General features: G+C 44.5%; 1 protein-coding gene across 1 annotated transcript; it reads left to right on the forward strand.

Moving 5' to 3' along the window:
- The first annotated feature begins 743 nt into the window (after positions 1-743).
- Positions 744-22,546, forward strand: MFAP5 (microfibril associated protein 5). The gene is made up of 10 exons (XM_013956246.2): positions 744-984; positions 11,193-11,320; positions 11,733-11,795; positions 14,560-14,607; positions 15,793-15,828; positions 17,199-17,234; positions 17,991-18,026; positions 18,730-18,817; positions 19,261-19,334; positions 19,952-22,546. The coding sequence occupies exons 3-10, from the start codon at positions 11,735-11,737 to the stop codon at positions 20,071-20,073; spliced, it is 501 nt and encodes a 166-aa protein (XP_013811700.1). The 5' UTR covers positions 744-984; positions 11,193-11,320; positions 11,733-11,734; the 3' UTR covers positions 20,074-22,546.
- The last annotated feature ends 135 nt before the right edge of the window (positions 22,547-22,681 follow it).

Raw genomic sequence — 22,681 nt, forward strand, 5'->3', positions numbered from 1 at the left:
CTGAAAACGTTTCATCACATCTAATTCCTGCCTTTGAATAAACCCTATCCACACACACCCCCAACACGAGGCCTTCCCATGCCCCTTTTCCCCATTTACAACTCTACACCTTGCTGTGGCACTAACTAGTGCTGAACTCCTCTTCACACAGCAATTTCACATGCATTAGACAAACCCACTTCCATCTACGAGTTGCTCACTTGCAGAATCAGGCTTGAATTAGGAGATGCCAGCTGCATTCCCGCACAGACAGCAAGCTACCAAGGAAACAGCAAAACCTGTAGAAGGGAGGACTCACAACAGACTGGACATGGTGAAAACGAGGTTTAGATACAGGGAGTTCCAAGGGGAGCCTTGCCATGGAGGAAGAGCTGGGAGCAGGCGGTTTGTCCGCATGCGCTGCCACCCACTAACGTACCTAGCTCTGGTCACTCCACGCCACTGTACAAGCCAGCATGCACGTGACTGCGCGCGCGCTTCAGGCGCTCGCGGCGGAGCGGACGGGTGCCCAGCCCACCGAGCGCAGTGCAGCGTGCACGCGCGTACTTACCTCCGGGCGACTGCGTGGAGCTGCGCTGCCGTGCGCGTGGGCCGGCGAGCCGCTCCCAGAAGCCGCGCTTGCCGGGCGCGCGGCGGCGGGGGGCGGTGCTGCGTAGCGAGGCGGCCGCTCCGCAGCGAGGTGCGGCGGGCGCCTCCTAGGCGCGCGCTCATCCCTGCAGCAGTGGCGGCGGCAGCTGCAGCCTGGCTCACGGTGCCAGCCGGCTAGAACCGACCCCAGCAGCAAGGTCTCTGCAGTCAGAATGGCTGAACGCCCGCCTGGCTGCCCCCTCCGCTCCTCTCCTCCACCTTTACCTTGAGCGCAGGCCATGCTGAGCAGCACCGCTAACCTATATCAGAAACTGCTTACGCAGCACAGAGCCGCCCGCGGAGCAGGTTGGGAGGACCTGGTAGAAAGGTGCTACTGATTTATCTTTATTGAAAGAGGTTCGTTCTCTCCCCACCCCTCCCCCGCCCTTTATCGCGCCTGTTTTTTCCCCACCTTGAAATGGAAATTAGTCTTTCTGTAGGGATGGGGGTAGAACTTAACTAATCGGCGTGGGAAGGGTGCCACCATCCATTGCCTATGCTTAGTGGTAGGAATGGAGCAAGCAGGTTTTCCAGGACGGAAAAAAAAAAAGTGATATAACTAGTTTTTTATATATATAACTAGACAAAGGAGGAGAGATCTGTTCAGTCGTGAAATAGATTTCACCCAAGGAAGGAGTGGGAACACCGTTGCTCCCAGCATTAGAAATGAGGACTGGAAAAGCCCCGGGGAGTGACTCATAGGGAAGAATCCTGCCCCAAGGAATGGACTAGGGGCCATAGCAAGACTTTTCCTGCCAGATAGCAATTGTTTGGGAGCTTAAGGGAGGAGAGCATGCATCTCATTGACTAACTTTGAAGAAGGTCAGAGGGTTCTGCTATCCTTATTCTGGGCACAGTTTGAAAACAGAAAAACGCAAAGAATCTCAGGCTGGCAGAGTTACAAACAAACAAAGGGATGGATAAATAGCAGTTGGTGGGCTTCAAACCCTGGTGTATAAACATCAGCTCCCAGTTCCAGAAGAAGGAAGTGTATCTATCCCTGCTAAGATGCAGTTATACTTCATGGAGACATGTAATAGTACTGAGGAGCTAGGGGAAAGGGGAAAGGTGACCTTTGAGGGAAAGGATAATTTGGAGGGAGAAGGCTTCTTTCTCTGTGTATCTCCCCTCTGCCTCTCTTTTCCTATTAGTCTGCCTGGGCCCTTCTCTTCCCCAATTACTTTTCTCAGTCTTTCATTCTGTCTCTTGTTTCTTTCAATTTCCAGAGAGTTCCTTTTCTCTTTTCTTTGTCTCCCTTTGTTCCTGTTTTCTGTTCCTTTCTCTCTTTTTGCCCGTTCTTGTCTCTTTCCCCAGTGGCTTTTGATTAATGCTGTTGCAGTGATGACTTAAGATCTCAGTGCATGTTGGGAGGCTCTGATGCAACCACAGGGTGGCTATACTTTACAGGCAGTGCTTTCCTGCATTGGAGAAAAATTGATAATTATCTGCCCTGCAAGCTAAAGAGCTTCACAGGGTAGGTTAAAGTGTCTCTGAGTTTCTCCCAGTCGTTTTGGTGTTTTACTTCCATTTCTGACAGTGGGGCCAGAACTGATGAGATGGTGTTCCAGGGAATATGTTTTTAAGACTTATCTCATTTGTGGAGAGTTTCTTCATCTAATTCTCTTACTCTTTGTCTTGTCACTGGCAAGTCTAGTTATATATCCATTGCCCTTGTCCACTTGCCTGCATTAAGCAGATGGAGGGGATTAAGGAGCAGGTGAGTGCATCTCAAAATTCCCTCCTCTCTTTGCAGGGTTTGTCACCATTATGGTAGCTGTGGTTAGGGGGCTCTCTGGAGTGTGAACTAACCACACCCTTCTCCCCCTTCTGTGGCCGTTGTGGGTGTGAAGGAAGAGGGGACTGAGGTGACTGGCAGAGAGGCCGGAACTAGTTCAGTGTAGCTGGAAACTGCAGCTGGTGCAGTGCAATGGCAGGGTGGGATGGGGGGAGGAGGGAGCAAGCAATAGCCAGAGGGTGTGGGTGTGAGAGAAGCCTCTGACTGTGTTGGAGGAAGGGGGGGAGAAGTGAGGGAGTCACTCTGAGAAGTTGCAGGGCAGCCTCCTGTAGGCTGAAAGCATGACTACCAGGCACACCCCTTCTCTCCTCATCCTCCCCTCCACTATCTTCAGCATCTGAACCCTCCGCACCAGCACTGTTGTAAGGCACCTCCCTCTTGCCATCACTCAAAAGATGTGCAAGGCATGCTTCCCCATGGCCTTGTACCCTGTTTGTCCTTTTGATCCAGGCAACAGGCATGAAAGGAAGGGTGGTATATTGTACACTGTCATAACATTTAGTTGGCGGAGAATTAAGCCTGAGGGTGAGAAGGGGAAAATCTGCAAAAAGAGAGGCAGAGGAAGGAAGTGTGGACGATACTTCTGAAAGACTGAGAGAAAGATGTTAAAAAAGGAGAAAGGAAGCTAGATGGAATTAGAAAAATTGGAGAAAAATCTAGATAATAAATAAGAAACAGATGGAGAGATACAGAGAAAACAAATACAGAAAGAAGAAGAAGAGAAGTATTGAAGGCAATAAAGGCAAGTGTTTTGGACTTGTAATTGATGCTGTGGGGAGAAGGTGAGCTGCATTCCTCACTGTGCCCAAGAGAAAGGGCACATCCTCCTTGGTAAAATTCGCAAGGCAATAGAGCTTCTGTAGCCGGACACTGTCAACGTGCTTACTGTCACCAGTAGCATAGCATCAGAGATACTGATGTACTTCACTTCCGTCCAAAGGTCGTACTATTATCACCCTTCAGAGTACAATGAAATACGCTTCAGTAAGCTTTGCAGTATGCCTTGTTTGACCTTTTACATGTTTCCACATCTCTGACATTGCCTTCCCTGTTATAGCTCCAGAAAGAAATTCAGATTATAAGAGTTGTTGTGCCTTCTTTTATCATTCTTGTACCACTTAAGGCTTTCTCTCTCTTTTTCTCCCTCCCTCTCTTTCCCTTTTCCCATTGCTTTTCCATTTTCTCTGTCTGTCTCCCCAGTGCCCCTGTGACAGCCTTGCCCATACTGCCTTGTATTGTTTTTTGGCTCGGTCTGTCTCAGAGCTTGGCTCTCCAGTCTCTTCAGCCAGAATCAGAATGATGCAGTCTGCAGAAACATACACTCTCCCAGACATCCCCCCCACTTCCCCATTTTCCACTTCCCTTCTTTTCTTTTGATCAGTCCACACTACATTCTTCCTGTCCTGACGCTGGCAGTGCGTCTCCTCCTTTCTCCATCCCTCCCCCTCCTCTCACTGCAGTGCTCCCAGCCCTTACTGCAGTGCAATCCATCACTCTCAGCCAAGATCTTCATGCGAGGGGAAGGGGAAACTTGGCTCTGTGTGAGGTGGGGGGTTGTCAGGGAGTGTAACTATCATCTCCTTTGCTAAGAAGTAAGAAAAGCTCTCGGAATACAGACCCTTCTGGAATTGAAACCTTCTGTATGCTTCTAGCTATTTTATTTATTCATTTAGTTATTTAGTCTCTTTGTTTTCAAAGAAAAAATGTTTCTGCCAACATTCCAGTGAAGGTGACTTAGAGGAAACCGGGGAGACAGGGAGAAAGCCAGAGACAGAAAAACTTGTACAGAAAGAGAAACCAGGAGAAAGAGAGAGCACAAGAGGGAAATATATATATAGAAGAGAAGAGAAACGGAGGAAGAAATGCAGAAATAAAGGGGGGAGGAAGGAACAGATGCATATAAAAAACAGAACGTATGGAAAAAAAAAAGAATGAAAGAGGGAGGAATACCAGAGATGGCAGGTGGGGAAAGAGAGAACTGAAGACGAATGCAGTAAATAGCTAAAAGAGGCTGGCTAAAGAGGCTAGGTTGATAAGAAAAAATAATGTTTACATATTTTAACAAACAAACCCAGTATGTTTTGATCTGAATGTAAATATTCTATACAACTGAATGCAAATGAAATTCCAGTGCTTTTTTATTCTAAGAAATAATGGAAATAATGAGTGAACAGTTAAATTATTCTTTATAAAAAGATACCTGCTTTCTCCCTTCTCTGCATTCCTGTGAGTTTATCAGGGCAGACGCATTGATGGATAAAGACAAGAAATTATTAGAATATTATCAAATTAGGTATTTTAGCTACCAGCATTGTCACCCTTTTACAGGCATTCTGCAAAGGTACTGTTTATTTTGGTGCGGAATGATCTACATTTGGTGCTGTTTTCATCTCTTTCAAAACGAGATGAGCTAAATCAGTACAGGCCTTTTAAATATATGCGTATCACATTAGGACAGATTTTCATTAATGTCATTTGCCTTGGTTTCAGTCTGCTATCAAAATCAGAATATCCTTTTTAATTTATTTATTTATTTATTTATTAATTACCATTCCCACCCCCGTTCTCTCTATGCATGTACCTACCTCCTTCTAGTGCCAGTTTTAACTGAAAGAGTATGTCTGGTTCAAGTATTGCTAGCTGTCATGAGTTTATCACATCTTGTACTTTCCTGAAACCCCACTATTGGAATCATGAGGTTATTTGAGAATCACAAAACTAAGTACACTTCAGAAGTTCAGAATTTGAAAGTCAGAATAGCCCATTCAGAATGTGATTTTTGAAACTGTTCTATTGGGGGGTGGAAGGGGGGGGGCGCATGACTCATGGTTTTGGAGCGCTAGGGCTGGCAAACCTACCAAAATCTTGAAGGAATACTAACAGAGAATAAAATGGCGCAAAAGGCTGAACCTCAATTAAGACAGATACTGTGGTTATGGGAAAGCTCGGATGTGACTAATTCTCTGCCAGATCAGCTCTGGTGAACCTGTTTGAGTAGGTTTAAGACATCATTGCCTCCTAATGTCTGTCTCACTCCTCAGTTAGAGGTCATGTTTTGAAACAGGAACATTGAAACCGGTTATTTAGCAGAACCTAGATGACTCCATTTATAGTCTGGAGAACTAAATAGAAATACATGCCAGTTTACTTTAATAGTTCAGGTGTCAAACTGCAGTTCAAGAGAAGGTTCTTTTTTCCTGAACCTGTAGAGGCAGCATTTTATGGGCAAGATGTGGGATAGACAGCTTGGAGTAGTGACTTCTTTAGCCAGCTATGTTTAATACTTCACTGTAGAATCACCACACTGAGATGGGTGATCACCACACTAAGCTTAATTCTGCTGACTCTGCTGCAGGGATTGTGATGTCCAGAAAGCAAGGGAGAAGCGGAGAAGGACCAGTCATATCTTAAACTGCTACTGGTATTTAACTTGTGGCCTGAGCCTTGTTCATACATTAAACTTGCACCAGTTTAAGTAAAGATGGTGTTTCCATTTGGTCCAAACTCTATATGGACACACTTAACTGGACTTACAGGCAGAATTTATGTATTTGTTGAGCTTTAAGTACTACCTCTCTCCTTGAGAGAGCAGTCTTGAAAAAAGGGTCCTGAGAGAAGCCATGGTTCAGCTCAGCTGCTTAGAGAAGGGGAGACGCCACAGGATGTGTGAAACAGCCAAGAAGAATGACCCTAATACAGTGTGGGGGACCAGAAAGGAAAGATGATTGTGGTATTCAGAACTGGAGAAAGAAGAAAGAAGGTAACTAAAGCAGAGCACTAGGAAAGAAGCAAGATCTTGACAATTTCTCGCTGCAGGCTTCTTGGCCCTGGGAAGCCTGAAGCACATGGCCAAATACATCAACAAAACAGGAAAGAAGACTTGACTCACTGACTCACTGTATGCACACTCAATTCTTCACGAATATTGAACTGATTTGAAGGAGCTGACTGAATTAATTAGTTTCATGGACTCCCTTAGGGCATTTTGTGACTGCAAGGCTGCCTGCCCTGTTTGCTGATCCGGAAATAAAGGGGTGAAGAATTCCTTGTTCTTATAGACAGGACAACAAAAAGCATGGCCATTTTTGGAATAGAGGTGGGTCACATCCAGGTTCCTGAACTTTGTGGCATTCCCACTTTTGTAATGGATTGGATACAAAGTCAGACCTTACCTCCAAAAACTGGGGAAAGATGGATCAGGTCTTAAACTCATGTCCCTTCCTCCTGGCAACCTCAGACACACCAGTGGAACAACTGAAGGATGGTGTCAGACCTTAGGTATTAATGGAACCCATTGGCAGTGAGAAGTCATCAGTGTGGGTCCCAAGAAAACTCACTTCACAGCACCAACTCAAATGAATGCCCAGTGCTACATTATTGAAATGATACAGTCAAACGTCTTACAGCAGTTCATTAACTTCTCGCCACTCAGATGTAATTTAATGCCCAGTTACTATGAGCATATGTGAAGGCCAGTGAGACAAAGATGGAAAGAAATCAGCTGGCTTTTAAATGCCTCTCCAAGACCTTTACAGATGAAGTACACTGGGATCACTTACCTGTCTGCTGAGAGGCAGTCACCTCTGGGGTGAAAGGCACCAGGAGATTTTAATTTCCAGGAAGGCTAATTTTGTGTCTTATCCAAAATATCACACTACCATTACTACAGCATCCCTGGCAACATATAGGGATCAGTACCAGGTTTTTGCTGAATCACACTCACTGCTTCTGATCTATAAACACGTACAGGCACTGGGGTCAGTGCAGTTTAGGGTATATATGTATGGAAGTGTTTCCCTTACGAGTCACCCATGCTATTTACTGTGGCACAGTTTTCTATGGCACTGATATTGGACTTTTCAGAGGGAAGAATGCTTTACCTTGAGTCATCTGCTGGATCACTGTGAATGTCCTCAAGTTCCCCTTTGCTGGAGAAGGATGGCTGCATGCAAAGCAGAAGACAGCAAAGTGAATGAGAAGGGAAGATGCAGAATAACATTAAATATTTAAATCTTCCAGCAGTGAGGGCTCTCCTGCAATCTTTGTGAATGTCATGGGATGGGGATGGGGGAAAAATAACAGATTCTTTCCCTTCCATTCCAAAAAAGCAAAGTGGTTAAAGAGGTATGGATCCAGGATACTGACAAATAGGAGTGCTAGAAGGAGAGCCTTCATAGCAGATCAGGGCCTTCAGACACATAACCACAGCTCTTGAAGAATTCCCTTGGATGATGTATCAAATGCCAACATGCTGCAGCCCCCTCCAGTGTCCACAGAGAGCGAGAGCAGCAGGATACTTCCATTTGTTTCACTGCGGTTTGTCTGGTAATAATAAAATACTGAACTGCCTCCCGGCCAGCAATTCCCTCACCAAGAACTTCCCATCTGCACCAAGCTGTCCAAATGAGAGGTGTGTTGTTAGCATAAGTGGCCTGTTTGCATTGAGCAACCTGGGAAGAACACACACTTCCAGCTTGAAAAAAGGATTTAAAGTTCAAAAGCACTCTGAAGGAACCGTGCCCAGGACCAGAGGTGAATCTTGCTGTCTATGGGAGATGGTGATACATTAATACACTACTAGACCAAAATGTATGACATCAATGAAAGTTTCCAAATAAATGTGTTTCAGGACTCACAAGGTCTTCATCTGCAGCATCATAGTTATCCAGTTAAACAGTAACAATGGCTTGAATGACAAGACAGAGGCACAGAGAGAAACAACAAAACCAAGCTATGTGGAAAGATGTAGCCCTAAATATACTACTACCTGGACATCCAGAAAAAGCCAAGGATCTGAAAGGATTCCTCAAACCAGGGAGCAGTTATAACTTCCATCAGTTCTTTTGTTTGCTTAAGCACCTTCTGAGTGTCTTCTGTGGACTGAGTTTTAACCAATCCCTGAAAGTGTGAATGGTGGTGTTTAGCTTCAGTGAAACAGGCTGATGGTGCTTCAGTTCAGAATGCTGCCCTGGTGAGCAGGGAAATGCCTAGCATTCCCTTTTCCCACTACCCATCTCCTGCTACCTCTCAGCACCAGTGCTTTTCCCCTGAGTTTTTGGAGGACCAGAAATGAGAATGAGCAGATGGTCATTCTGTCTTTTCTCTTGAGCACTGCCACAACCCATCCTCAGCCACTATTAAGTAAGAAATGCTGGTTTTAATTATGTCACTTGCAGGTAATGCTTTTCTGTGTTTCTCGTGGCAGCCAAGACATGGTAGAGATTTCCTTAGCAACTGTATACTGGGAATTATTGGGCTTTATTCCTAGCCTACTGTTTCTTGAGAACAAATGAGGGTTACCTAGCTACCAGGATAAGGCCTATGTGTTGCAGCTTTCCCCTGAAAGGTTTCTGTCTTTCATTGCTGCATGAGGGAGGGAGCTTGGGTCATTTTCTAGCTTCCTCCTTCAATACCCTTGTCTTCAGGACTGAGATTGTGCCTTGAAGCTCAAAGAAGGGGCACTGTCCAACCAGTGCCTCCTCAGACCCAGAGAAGGAATTCCAGGAGCAGCAAAGAGAAAAAAATCACTGAGAAAGAAACTGGAAATGGAGATCCTAGGGCTCTTGGAAGAAGAGTTATATGAGAGAGAGGGTATTCCAGTGGGGCTCGTGGACTTGCCACTCCCTCATTCATAAAATGCAGTGTGCTTGGAGGCAAAGCAGCTCAAGGGTGTTTGAAGGGTGGCATAAATTATGGTCAAATCTTGTTCTTCCTTTTTCTTTTTCCTTTCTCAGTTTATGTCCTTCCACTTTTGCTGATATTTCTCCTATTCTCCATCTTTCTCAGGTTGGCCAGAATGGCAGTGGCATTGCAGAAATTGCCCCATGTTCCAATCCCTGTTTGGTACCTGCATTGCACATGACCCTGATCCTGGGGTGAGCCCCTCCCACAGCCTGCCAGGAGAATGCCCAGACCAAGGCAGCCCACTGAGGGAGGATGCTCTGCTCCCTCCTTCCTGGTGCTTGGCTGCAGGGTGATGTCATCACCCTTGCTGCCAGCTGACGGGCTCTCTGCCAGGCCCTCCATCTGTCTGTGATCCTTGGAAAGCTTGTGTCTTCCTTCTGGGCTTTTTCCCTTTTCCTTTATTTATCCAATCGTATTTTCTCTGTTCTTTTACTCTCTTCTTGTAATACATCTGTTACCACTTAGGACTTCAACTTGCTTTGCGCCTCCCACTTAGCTGGATTATCATTCCAGACACAGGGACAGAACTCTGTCCTTCCCACTCTGAAAACCTGAGTACTGACCATTTGTACAACAGGGACCGCAACACCAAGTACAAAATAATCCCATTGGAGTAAAGGGTGGTGCGGCATGTCCATTCTCACTGTTCATTAAATACACTGTCCCCACCCATTGTTCTGGCACTAAATCCTATTCTGTGAATGATTTTGAATTCCTCCTGGACAGCATCACTTGCAGTACATGCTGGACTAAGCTATGTGTCTGGAGTAATATAATCCAATAGTATATTAGGGGGAAAGACTAGAATTCATTCTGTCACCATGGCAAACTGAATCAAATTATGATGTGCCCAAGCCCCAAAATATTTCTAGAAATAAAAGAGATTTTGCATTTGGCAATAGGCAGGATCAAGAGAAGTACTGGGGGCAAGGAAGAAGAAAAAGGAAGGGGGCAGCAGTGGAAAAAGATACAAAAAGATTTATAGAGGAAAAAGTAGAGACAGTAGGAAAAAAGGATAGAATGTAAGACTGACAAAAAGTAGTTAGATGGGAAGAATAATGGTTAAGTGCATTTCAAGCCTGGACTTGCCAGTCACCCATGTGATTCACATACAAGCATGTGCTACTATGGCCAAGCTCTGGACAGGGGAAATCTGAGCACACGTTTCCTGAACATAGGGCAAAGCCAGAATATAATGGAGGGGGTATTTGTGGGGCTCACTGTATTACAGTCCATTCTATTTTTTGGTATCCTGAATTCTACTTTTCTAAAGCATAAAGTTTTGGTCTCAAGGGGTAGCCAGGCTAAGGTTCATCAGTGTAAACACAAAGTGTACAGTCACAGGGCTCGGCATGGTTACCTGCTCTTGAGTGAAATGGAGATATAGTAAGAGGTTTGTACAAAGTTCCACAGGATATGTCTCAGACTAATAATGGAAAGGTTAATAACTCAAAATACTATGAGTGGTCTAGCTACAACCCCTATTCTTTGTTTTTTATCTTTAGATAGAAGAGACTGGAACCAGAAAAAAATTGGAGCTGTTTTTTTAAGTGACACAGATGTTTTTTAAAGGCATTGCTCAGAGAAAGTGCTGCAAAGTCTCTGGACTGGTGTTGGGAAGGCTGTTCTCTCCTCAAATGGATACTGTTGGAAAACTACATGTTCTTTAGGAAAACAAAGGTGCAGGCTCTGCAGATTTTCAGTGCGTAAGAGAGAAACAGAAAAACAGGAAGAAAAGAGAACCAAAGGAATGGGGTGCAAATAGGTGGCGAAGTGGGAAAAGAAGGGTAGCTATAGTGATGTAAGGAGAAGAGGGAGAAAGACAGGACTGCACAGGAAGGCAAAATAAAATAGGAGACAAATATATAATGTAGATAGAGGAATCCGTCTCTGGTGCTGGACCATCCTGAGGGAATGGGAGGAGCAGGCTCCTTTTGGATTATAATAAACTCTGGAATGAGGGTGTGGGCTGCTGCTCCTCGCTCTCCCCCCTCTCATTCCATCTGCATGATGACACCACATCCCACTGCTTCACTGCATTTTCCTTTTTCTTTTTTTTTCTTTTTTCCAATATTATATTTTGAAGACAACCAAAAGTAGAACGTTTTCTGGGAGTGGCTGTATATGATCTACCCGGTGGCCAAAGTGAGGAGAACAGCTGAAGGGGGAAGACAGAGCGTCTACTGCTGAAGGGAGCAAAGACTGAGGGCTGCAGTAAGTGATGGGGACCCTATCCATTCTCTCAACATTCCTCAGAATAAGTTAAAAGGATAAGAGAGTGGAGGGAGATAACAAAGGGAAAGTTTTCTTTGTATCCTAGGGGGGGCTGGGGAGCGGTTAGCCACCTGGATGAGAAAAAGAATGGAGACAGGGAAAGAAAATGTCTAAAGAAGGGAGGTGCTAAGAGAAACAAGGTGTATAGAGTTCTATGTTCAGTCCAAAACGTTTCAGCAACAGCTGGAAAACTGGCCAGATTAGGAGAAAGCTGGTGGGAGGGAGGCTGGGAAGAACAAAATGTCTTAAGAGGGAAATGGAGGCAGCAGGCAAAGAGTGCTTCTGGTCTACAGGGGAGGGTATTCCAGCTCCTGCCTTAACTTTCCTCTGACTTCTGTCCTCCACTCCACAGGGATGAAGATCTTTGGAACCTGTATACTGCTGTGCCTCTTATCATTTTCTTTGTCCCCAGCTGGTGAGTTCTTATTCCAAGGAGAGGATTTCTTCCTCATCCTGGCCCCTTGGAGTTCTCTGCAGAGACTAAAGTGCAATGACCTAAGGAGAAAGACACATACGTATAGATGGAGGGGAAAGACTGAACAGGAAGGGAATGGTGGAGATAGGGTTATATGGAAAAGTCCCCATCCCCCTCCCCCCCCCCGCCCCAGCAGGGACTGGTTCCCATATGTGCCCACTCCCCAGTAAGCAGCAGGGGTCACAGCAGACAGAGGTCCAGGGGTTGCACAGCAGGGATGTTTAGGTAAGCAAAATAGTCAGGGCCAGATTTTAGAAAGCGTGTTAGCTGTGATTTGTGCTTATTAGAGACTGTGCTATATTTCACATGGCTGACAGCCTGTGTTTCTGTGATCTGAGGAGCACTTCCCAGTGCTCCACATAACTTTTTCTATCATAGTTGTGAAACGCCTGCTGTCACTAATGGTTCCTGCAGAGATGCCCGTAATTCCAGGTCATTTGGTTGCCCGAGGGTTTTGTAGTTTTTTGCATAGTTGTTTGGACAAACTTAAGCTCAGGAGTCTAGACCTCTCTCTGCTTTTGTTATTATTGTTCTGTTTTATTGCTTCACGTCTTTGCTTGGAATTTATTTGGTGAAAATTTAGGTGGGATGAAATTTGCAGAAGAAAACAAAATGAGAGGGTTGCATCAGACATTAGAGTCGGATCTGTCAGGACAAAGAGCAAAAGAGGATTAATTCCAATGACTGGAGAAAGCTTCACCCAGGGAAGACTGTAAGAGACAGATGACTGCACCTATTATATTCAAATCAGGTTATGCCAATCTACTCTCCTCAGTTCTCCCCTCATACTGAAATAGTTGGCTCCAGATGGACTTCCTCTGCTGTTCGGTGACTGCTTGGATCTGGGATTTAACTGAAACCTGTTTGTACTCCCAGTAGCACTTTTTCCTGTAAACACACATAGTAATTATCACAAAGAGTATGTCATATTTGTGACTGTGAAGCAGGGATGAGAGCCATCCAAGAGATGAGCTTGTAGGTGGCCTACAAAGTTAGAGGCGAGAAAAGAAGGTTGTGGTCTTCCTGATGCATGAAGAAGGCCTGAAAGGAAGATTTCCTGCTTGTGAGTATTTTGTTCTAGGGTTTCTGTTATTTTTATTTTAACGTAAAAATAACAACAGAATAACAGGTATCACCAACTGGTCTCTCATGGTCTCTTTTGTTGTCTGGTCAGGTACAGATTTGATGAATTAGGGTGGCAGCTTTTTCAGCCAAGGGTGAAGTCAGTGCAGCTTGGACAGCAAAATCTTTCCTCCCAAGTGTTTAAAAATATCTGAATTGGGTACTCGAGCAAATACAAATTAAAGTGATTGAAAATCTGACAAGAAATTCACCTTCTTTTTGTCTCCTCTCCTCACATGCAGAGGTTGCGCTTCCTTGTGCCCTGTCATTTAATAATTGAACTAGTTTTCTAGTAGTCTCCTAGACAAGAAAAAGGCTAGTAAGAGCTAACTTTTCAATGTTAGAAAAGGTTTGTTTTTAAGTTAGAATTTGAGTCCTTCCTTTTGTATCAGAAACAAATCAAAAGTGTACAATCTCACTTTTCCTCTCTGAATGTTACCATTAAGAGATTAGCTGGAACAGGAAAAATTTGGGGCTGCACTACACTGTGTACTTAAGTTATTATGCATGTCTGGCTCTCCCTGGATCAATGGCCAGCAGCTGAGCCCTTGCTGGCAGCTGGGTGGGGAAGGAAATAGCAAGGTCCTGTAATGCTGCAAAGCAGGACTGTGTAGGGGTCCCAAGTGTATTTCTGCAGCCTGCAAGTAACTGCTCTTGGAATGAGAAAGAACTAAGGCTTTAAAGCTCCTGTAGTCTTTACTCTTGCAGTGCTCCCACTAAGAGTAGAAAGCTAAAGGCTGAGTTCATAAGACATAGCAGTGTGTACTGTGCTTTGAGCTGGTCCTGCACACAACACTGCAGTGCCCCAGATCACCATTTTTTTCTGCCAACTCTTTCCTTTATCCCACCTCCAGTTATGTAGACATTTCCCTCCTCTGTGGCTAGCAGGAAATATTTTCTTATTCCTGGCTGCTGGAGGAAGCAGCTTTCTCACTCTTCATATTTGGACAATTGAACAGTCTGTCTCAGTTTCAGTTCCTCCTTTTTCACACAGAATGCACAGCCAAAACTTCATCATTCTCCCTCTCCTATTGCACCAAGGGTCTGGAAAGGGAAAGATCTTCCACTCTGTGCTCCATACCCAAGGAGGATGGTGGACTTGCTTAAGGAGCTACAAGATCTGCAATCTGTTTCTCACTGTGCCAGTGACTCTGTGACCTTAAATAAACAATTTCCATGATTCAGTTTCCTCTTTTATAAAATGGAGGTAGTGATTTTGACAAATCTCCAGAGCAGGGAGACAAGGTGTAAGTTGTTTTCAAAATGCATCAAATGGTGTTGCAGAAATGCAAATTCTGGAAGCAAATCTGGAGGTACTATAATCTCATCCCTGTGCCTGGCCTTGGACCCTGGCAGAAGCAGCAGGGATAGAATCTGGACCTGCTGTATCCAAAAGTCTTTAAAGAACAAGTCCTGCTGTCATTGGAGGCTGAGGCAAAGAGGAGAGCATCTCTCCCTTCAGCAGAGGGCAGTGGTGTCTCCCAGACAGACAAGCATCTCATAGCAATTTCACAAACCTTCCAGCCTATAGAAATCCATCTCTCTCTCTTTTCGTCACTCCCTTGTTTCTCTTCTCTTGCAGACTGGTATCCATGGGTGGTACATGGGCAAGAACTGCAAACTGTAACTGGTAGGTATTACGGGCATGTTAGGTGCTGAAGACTTGCTCATGTGACCCAGTTCTTCTATGTAGTTACAGCCTGTTTCATTGCAAATGCTGTTATTTGTTTCTTTGCCTCTGCCATTGTGAGGTTGCCTTTCAGTGAGGATTAAACAAGCCCTTTAAGAGAACTTGCTAAGTGTTGTGAGCTCTTCACAAATAATTCACTAGAATTGGAGTCCGGGGCACTTAGCTGATTTGCATGAAGTTATATTCACAGCAAAGGGTTGTGGAAGATCTATGAGAGCTGATAATTCATTAGCAGTGAGAAGTCAGGGAAACTCTCATGCTGCTCAGGAAAATCCTGAGCAAAAGAGTCCACAAAGGGTGGGGTGCTCTAGCAGCAGGGCTGCTGAGAAAGGATATTTTGAGAACTTGACTTAACTGTGTTGTTGGGGGTGATTCGCTTTATCCCTCTGGGTCTTACTTTTTCCATTTCTCTGACATGATAAGATAAAACAAATATGTTTTTGCATCAGGCTTCAGCACCTAGAGGAACCACAATGGCCTGCTTTTTCTTCACACTGAAGCTATTGGCTTAGCCATCAAACATCTCAGCTACACTCCTGTCATGTGCAATGCATGGGGCTTCCTGGAAAATTGTTCAGCGGCTGTGGCCAGTCCAAAATGTATCCACAAATCATCCCTTTCCTTCACACTTTATCCCTCCATCACACACACCCCCACACCCCAGTTTTGCTATCTTTTGTTTTTCAGAGAAACTCCAGCTGCCAATGCATCTTTGCAGTCAGGGCTAGGTTCTGGAGTTTTCTTCTTCCTTCTCTACAGTGGGTGCCTCAGCTGTCTGTCCTCATGCTGCAGAAGGCATCAGTGCCTTGCTTTCAGAATTTTTTCTTTCTCATCAAGCTGACCACAGTGGCAATGTCCAAGAAGTCAGAATATGAATCCAGAGTTCAATAATGTTTAATGCAATATGCAGTAGTAAAGAAATCCAGTCCCCAGACCAGTCACTGATGAGGGAGATGAATAAGGGTGAGACAGGGGCACTGTTTCTATTGATGTATTTACTTCATTGGATCCCACAGTATCATAAGCCTATCATGGCCGCCAAGATAATTCAAGCTATGTATGGTTAGCTATGCAAGAGGACACAAAGTTAAGGCACACTCTTTCAGGACATTCTCTCTTTTCTAGGTGGTCTTAACACTGAGTTTCTCATCAGCACCTCTGGTAAGTTCATATGTCTGCAACTTCAGGCTTTTTTTCCCCATTCACCTTTACTCTCACCTATATAGCCCAAGAGAATACTCATTATGCTCAGAAAGCCCTCTTTCCCGCCTCTGATATCTAGCAATACTTTTCCAGCATCCATAGCTATTTGGAGTTCCTGTCTGTGCTCCACAGAGTGAGATGAATTTAGGGTGGATAATGATGTGTTCCCCAAGGAAATGCCAGTCTCACTTGGTTCTCTGAAGATGCTTGCATTGCAGAAAAGCATGAAATCCGAAGTTCACACAACCTCAGCTTCCAGAGAAAGTTGAAGGAAGAGACTAAATGACAAGGCGGAAAAAACTGGGCAGGTTCACCACTTACTGGGCAACATTACAAGAGCTGATGGAGTGTATGCTTTTACAAGGTAGATTTATCCTGCTAGGCTCACAATGGGTAATGCAGGAGAGGGCCAGAGACTCAGAAAGGAGCCTTTGCCCTTTTTCTGTATGACTTGTTATTTGGAATCCCCCACTGCTGACCTCTGTGATTGTTTCTCTCTCTACTGGGGCAGACTCTCAGATATAGGGTGTAGAGATCAGGCAGAGCAGGGAGAGGGGAGAATACCTCTGGTCATGTGATTTGGGGAGTCATACATTAGTTCAAAAGACAAAGGAGAGGAAGCACTACTAGGCTGTTGCTGGGAAGTGTGCTATGTTAGGAGATCTGAGAGGGATGTCCCATTCTCCAAGACAGCACAATTCCATGATCTGTCTTCTGCCCTGTGACTCTGCTCATCAGCTGGCTAGATGACTGTGAATCAACCACCAGCTGTCACTGGCACATGGGACAACACTGGAAGAGAAAAGTTGAGGCATAATACTGTATACACATGATGTATGATCTTCCTGATGGGAGGTGACAGCAAGCTATGTGAGTCTCTTGTTCAGTGTGTGAGACCTACCAGTCTGTAAAAGGATAGCTAAGGACCCTCTGTGTCCAGACCAAACTGGCTGTGGGTAACCTACATCTAAACCTGAAAAATGTGAAAAAAATGAACCTGTCTAAATGTGAAGCCTTGACAGCAGACTTTGGCTTTGAAATACTTGTTGTAGAGCAATCAAGAAAAAACACCTCATCTTGAGCATATACTCTGGGACCCATCTCTGCTCTGCAGCATCCCCCAGCTCAAGGACACCCAGCATATTCACAGGGAAAGCTTGCTGTTACTCTGACAAGTCAAATAGACAACACAGATTCTAATGATATTTTGAACAACATGTGGGATAGCTGCAATTCAAGGATGAAGAGCAATTGGCAAAACTGGGGGGGGGGGGGGAAGAGTCTGAAAACTCAAATCAAGATATTTCAAAAATCTTCTCTTTCTCCAGCTGCAGCTGTAACACCACCTGTCCTTCTTAGCCCTGGTGAGTTTATTCTCAGTCCATAGCTGAATAACTTGGGCCCTTCTTCCTTCTCCTCACCTTGTCTCTTGCACACTTAGAATCCTGCCTTCTCTGATTGCCCCTAACCGGAATTTTGACTCCCAAAAGACTCCTTTTCTCTATGCTCATGTGTTTTGTCTGTGATTCTGGTTAACACCATGGTACATGAACAAGAGAAGTAAAAGTCCTCTATTTAAAATTGATGAAAACTTGTGTCTGGCAGGTAAGTAATAAAACATACTGTTTTACTTTGATACAGGTGGGTTGCTTTATCAGAGGGAACAGTAAATCAACTTCCTTTTGCCCCACTGTCATGGACATTAAGGAATCAGTAGGTCCAGGGATGCTGTTTCTTAAAGAAGTCACTGTCCCCTAGAAAGAGTCAGTTGGGCTCCTTCCCTCCTTATCTAGGTGGGAATTACGGCAACTAACTACATTTACCCAGCCTTTTGCTTTCTAATTAAAGATTCCCTTACAAGCAGAGTGTAATGTTGAACAGTAGTGGTAACGCTTTATGGCAAAGCATGGCTAGATTTTTAGCATTGTTGGCTAGATAGCTATCACCAGATTCATACTGGGTTTTACCTTATTTCACTGTTTCATGTTAACAATGTTTCCATATCAGAAATTACAATGAAGGGCTCTTGAAAGAGCTTTCCAGTTATTTGTTTCAAGTAACTGATGTCTAAGAAGGAATAATGGTAAATCATCCTAACTTTGCTATCCTGTGTCTTCCAGTTCAATCTGACACTGAAACTACAACAGCTGCATCAGGTACATTTAAGTTTGCTGCCCACAGCTCCTCCCCAACTTCGCTTTCACCCACCCTGTTACCTCTCCAGGCTGGTGCTCTCTGAGGCCTGCTGGAAAATTCACTTCATCCTATTCCTTGAGTTAGAAGGACTGGAGAATGAGAGTAGTAAAATTGAAGTCTTTCCCTGGGTGGCATGTCCAGGGTGGGAGGAATTGGCAGACCACCAGACCAGACACCTGGTCAATATCTTGTCATTGTCAGTGGCCAAGAGACAGTTATTTCAGAGGCAAATGCAAGAAACCCTTTCGTAGATCTATGGGTTTGATTGCCAGCAAAAGAAGAGAACTGGATTTGTGTCCTGAAGCATGAGACTGCAGATCCATTAGAACGTGTGTCTTAAACATAGGACTACAATTTACATTTTGATTCTTTGTATCTGTCCCTTTGAAGCATGTGTGTCCTGTATTAAGGATTTTCCCTAGGCTGGTTTTGCACTTTACCTAAGGTCCCCTTATTTTTGTCTTATGAGGCAAGGGGCTCAGAAATGTCTGCCTTATTTTCTTCTTCTCTAAAATATCCCCATCTCTCGCAAGAGAATGGAAAATAGAGGCTAGGTACTGCCCTCCAGACTTCTAGTGAAGGCCTCTATTTTCTGTGTCAGAATGAGTACACCTGCCAATGATGCTTGATTGCACCTTTGTGTGTGTGTATGTGTGTTTCCAGATTGTCGGGAAGAGCAGTTCCCTTGCACACGCCTCTATTCTGTTCATAAGCCAGTGAAGCAGTGTATCAGCTACCTCTGTGTTACCAGGTAAGAAATCTACAGTCCCTAAGAAAAGCCGTAATGCTCTTCAGAAACAACATGTCCAGTTCTGCAATTGTTTCCTTTAGAGACTAGGGGTTCCCTCAGGGAACCAATTGGTGAGATGAATGCTATCCTCAGAGTGTCCTTTTTAAGGCGATTAATTAATGCAGCATAATAACTATTATCTGTGCAGCACTAAGGTTTTATAATGAATCCTATATTCATTATCATTATTGTCATCGTTTAATGCATTTGGCCATATCATGGAGTCTTGACAAAGACTACCTTTCTATTGACAACAGCCTTTTTCTGGACTAACTACAGGACTCAGGATTTGCCTCCTCACAAGTGATTATTTACATGTTTTTTGCCTGTATCCCTTTTTTTGTCTCCTTGGGTATCTGCGTCGTCTCCTCTTGTCTTTGACATGCTTCTGGTGATCCCCTCAGTGTGCGTCGCATGTACATAATAAACAAGGAGGTGTGCTCTCGCATTGTCTGCAAGGAGAATGAGGTCATGCAAGGTGAGTGATAGAAAAAGCTAGCCTAGAACAGGCTAGAAGAATAGCCACATCCATCTGACACATTCTTCAAGCTAGCTAAATATCCACTCCCAATCTATATGTAGTAGATTCCTTAGAATTAGTTTGGGGACTTCTAATACAATGTAGCCTTGCATCAAGTATGCGTGCCATGAGAAACACTGGGAGTTAGGTACACACTATCAAGAGGTTTGAGAGCTCTTGATTCTACGTTGGCATTGCCTTGTCTTGATCAAGTAATGAATCATGTTCTACTAATTCTGAACACACCCTTATTCAAAATTACATTCCTTTGAGGTTAAGAGTGACTCTCGTTACTTCTATTCATGACTATAAACAGGATCCAGTTCAGAATTCTTATGCAGTCCTTGCTGCAGAAATATATGAGTAATTTTAATATGTATTGTGCATTTATAAAGCCAGAAGAAACTGAATAAAGGCCTAAGGATTTGTTCACCTGCCTCATGTGTATGAGGATTCAGCAGTTCAACAGCTTCTGTAGACAGAATGAAGGATGTACTCCTAATTATTCTGGTGGTGAAGAGATTGAAGGAAGGCTTGCTGCTCTGTCACCATGTATTTATCTGCTATGTCTTCAGATGAGATCTGTCGCCAGCTGGCTGGCCTTCCATCTCGACGTCTCCGCCGCTCTGGGCAGTCCCTGAATCTCCCTTGCAGACAACTCGTGGACCAGCAGCGCAGAAGGCCTGATGCTCTGTAAGCTACCAACAGTAGAAGAAGGAAGGGAGAGAAGAGAAATCATCATCCACCCAGAAAATCCACTATGTACAAACCAAAACAAGTCCCGCTTGCCTGTTTTGATTCCCCCACCATTTCCTTGCTGCTCTGCCTTCCCCCACATCCTCTTCTTCAGGTACTGCAGTACACAGAGTCCCTTCTCTCCTATTCTGTCATGGTGGCTGCTGTCATCCACTAAATCTGTTGCTGATGATGTGGGATGCTCCCCTCTTTTCTCCCAAACTCTATTTTGCAGGCCATGATCAGCTCATTTCCCAGGGGTCCTTATAACTGTGCTGCATCTTCTCTTGCTTTGCCCCTGCAGAGAGACCAGAATGGGGACAGGATGTAGTCTTCTCCCATGGTACAGATGCTTTAAGCTGAGTCTCACGTGGAGGAGCACAAGCCTTTATGCCCTAGGACTCTTGGCCTAGGTCTTTTGCATGGCATCAGTATGAGTTCTGATAGGCTTAATCATCCTTAGCTTCTTCAGTCCTCCTGAGCAACTGAGTTTGCGGTGCGGTAACACAGTGGTAGCTTTCTCCTGTGTCTGCCGGCCTCAGAGAAGTGAAAGGACTGGAACTGAGCTGTACTCAATCCAAGACAAACCTCATTGTCCTTGTATGGCAGCAGTTCATTTATAACTACCTCTGGGAAGTTCTTTGTCTCAAACCCATTGCCTCCCTCACCCACAAATGCTACCAAAAAGAAGAATTATGGACTTAATATGGCATATTTTTTCTCAATATGAAAAGAAGATTATGTTGAAACAAAATGCTTCCTCTCCTCCCTCCTCTCCTCTTCTCCTTTCTATCCTTCCCCTACCACTAATGAAATCTCTTGATACCCATTCCAGGCAAATTCCAGAGAGTAGGAAATATGGCTGCCTCAGCTCCTAAGCCCAAGAGAGCTCAAGAAGAATGTGTGTCTTGGCAGAACTATGAACTTGGTTCTTCTGGGCTGAAGGACAGGGCAGGAGACAATGAATTAGCTTGTCCTGGTGACTTGTCTTGGTCTGGCTAACTCCACCCTCTCCAGTTGCTGAGTCTGCTTTCCATATCTCCACTTGAGTTCCCACCTCCTAACACTGGAGCTCCTGCACAAAGCAGAAAGGAGTCACAAATTGGGAAGGAATGTGGGAGAAAAATAATTGTCTGAGACCCTTGGGTTTTCCTGCAGGTTTTGTGCCTGTGCTGTCCTGCACAGAGCCAGGTGCTGGTGTGGAGGTGGGAATATTTGCAGGTAATAGAGAATAAACACAGGCCAACCTTGGGAAAAGAGTTCACTCTTCTAGTGCTGGATGTCTGGTCTGCCGGAGAACTTTGTTTTCCAGGTATATGAGCATTTTTACTGTGAGATTGGATAGAGTAAGTGGGGAAGAACAGAGCTGTCTGTAGTTTCTTAATCACTCTACGTGACTCACAGTGGCATGATTACCCCTTCTGTGGGGCACCTCAGCTGAGCAGCTTTGCTCACCACTGCAGACATGGGGCTGGACCCTGTCTGTAGGATCTCTGACAAGTGTTTTTCCCAGCTCTAGCAGAAAGCCAGTTTGCTAGAATAGGCATTCAGCCCCTTCATATAATACACCCTGTTGCAGAATTGTTTGCCATTCAGTTTTACAGGAACAGTGTTCTGCTACATAGAGCCAGAGTAACACAATATAGGGGACAGTTTGCTGTGCAGAGGCAGAATTCAGTTTAAGAGCTAAACAATTAAAGTAAGAGCCTTCCCATAGGACTCAGATTTCTGCTGTATTGAGCAAGAGGCTCTGTTACATCCTCTGTGTAGAGAAAGATACCCCTGTGCAGAGGAAGATTTGTTCTATGTAAGGACAAGATTGGCCATAGATGGGCTAAATCTCTATATATCAATCCATTATACAGGAGAAAGAATTCCAAGTTATGAAGTAACTGGAATTCTGTCCTATACATAGGAGCATAGTGCTCCTACACAGAAGATGGTGCTGCTCTTGAGTACTAGAAACTCATGAGACTAGGGATGGAGGAGGAATTTCTCTACACTGAGAATATGCATATGCACATCTCTGTAAAGAGGAGGGCATTGCAAGCTTGGTCTCAAAGCCATTCAAGTCACTGGCAGCCACTGACTTCTGTGGTGAGAGGCTTGTGGAGTTTGTCTGTGTGGAGGAAGGTAGGGTGGAGATGAGATGTTAGGAGCTCTTGGGAATTGGACTAGACCAAGTCTCCGCTCTGTACTTAGAGTTGAATATAAGCCTATATAGATATAGATATATAACTGTATAACATAGCTACTGTACAGTATGTAGAAATTTTATCTTTCATACAGTTTGGAGAATGATTAGAAATCTTTCTGCTGCTTGCTTCCAGCAGAGACAGCAAGAGGCACTCCTTCCCAGGAGAACACTGTTTTAATGTTAGAGTCCATCTAATGCACACAAAAAATATTAAAAGAAAATTTATTTCCTGTTGTTATTGGCAGCTCTCATGTGTTTGGGTTTATTTGTCTCTGGCTGTATTTCCTCCAGATTTGTGGGCAGACTTGACTCCAGCCTGAATCTGTACTCCTTGTTAGCCCAGTCCTGGGCTGCCACCCCCCTCCACTCCACT

The sequence above is a fragment of the Apteryx mantelli genome, chromosome 1, assembly GCF_036417845.1.
Source record: "Apteryx mantelli isolate bAptMan1 chromosome 1, bAptMan1.hap1, whole genome shotgun sequence".
Taxonomy (NCBI): Eukaryota; Metazoa; Chordata; class Aves; order Apterygiformes; family Apterygidae; genus Apteryx; species Apteryx mantelli.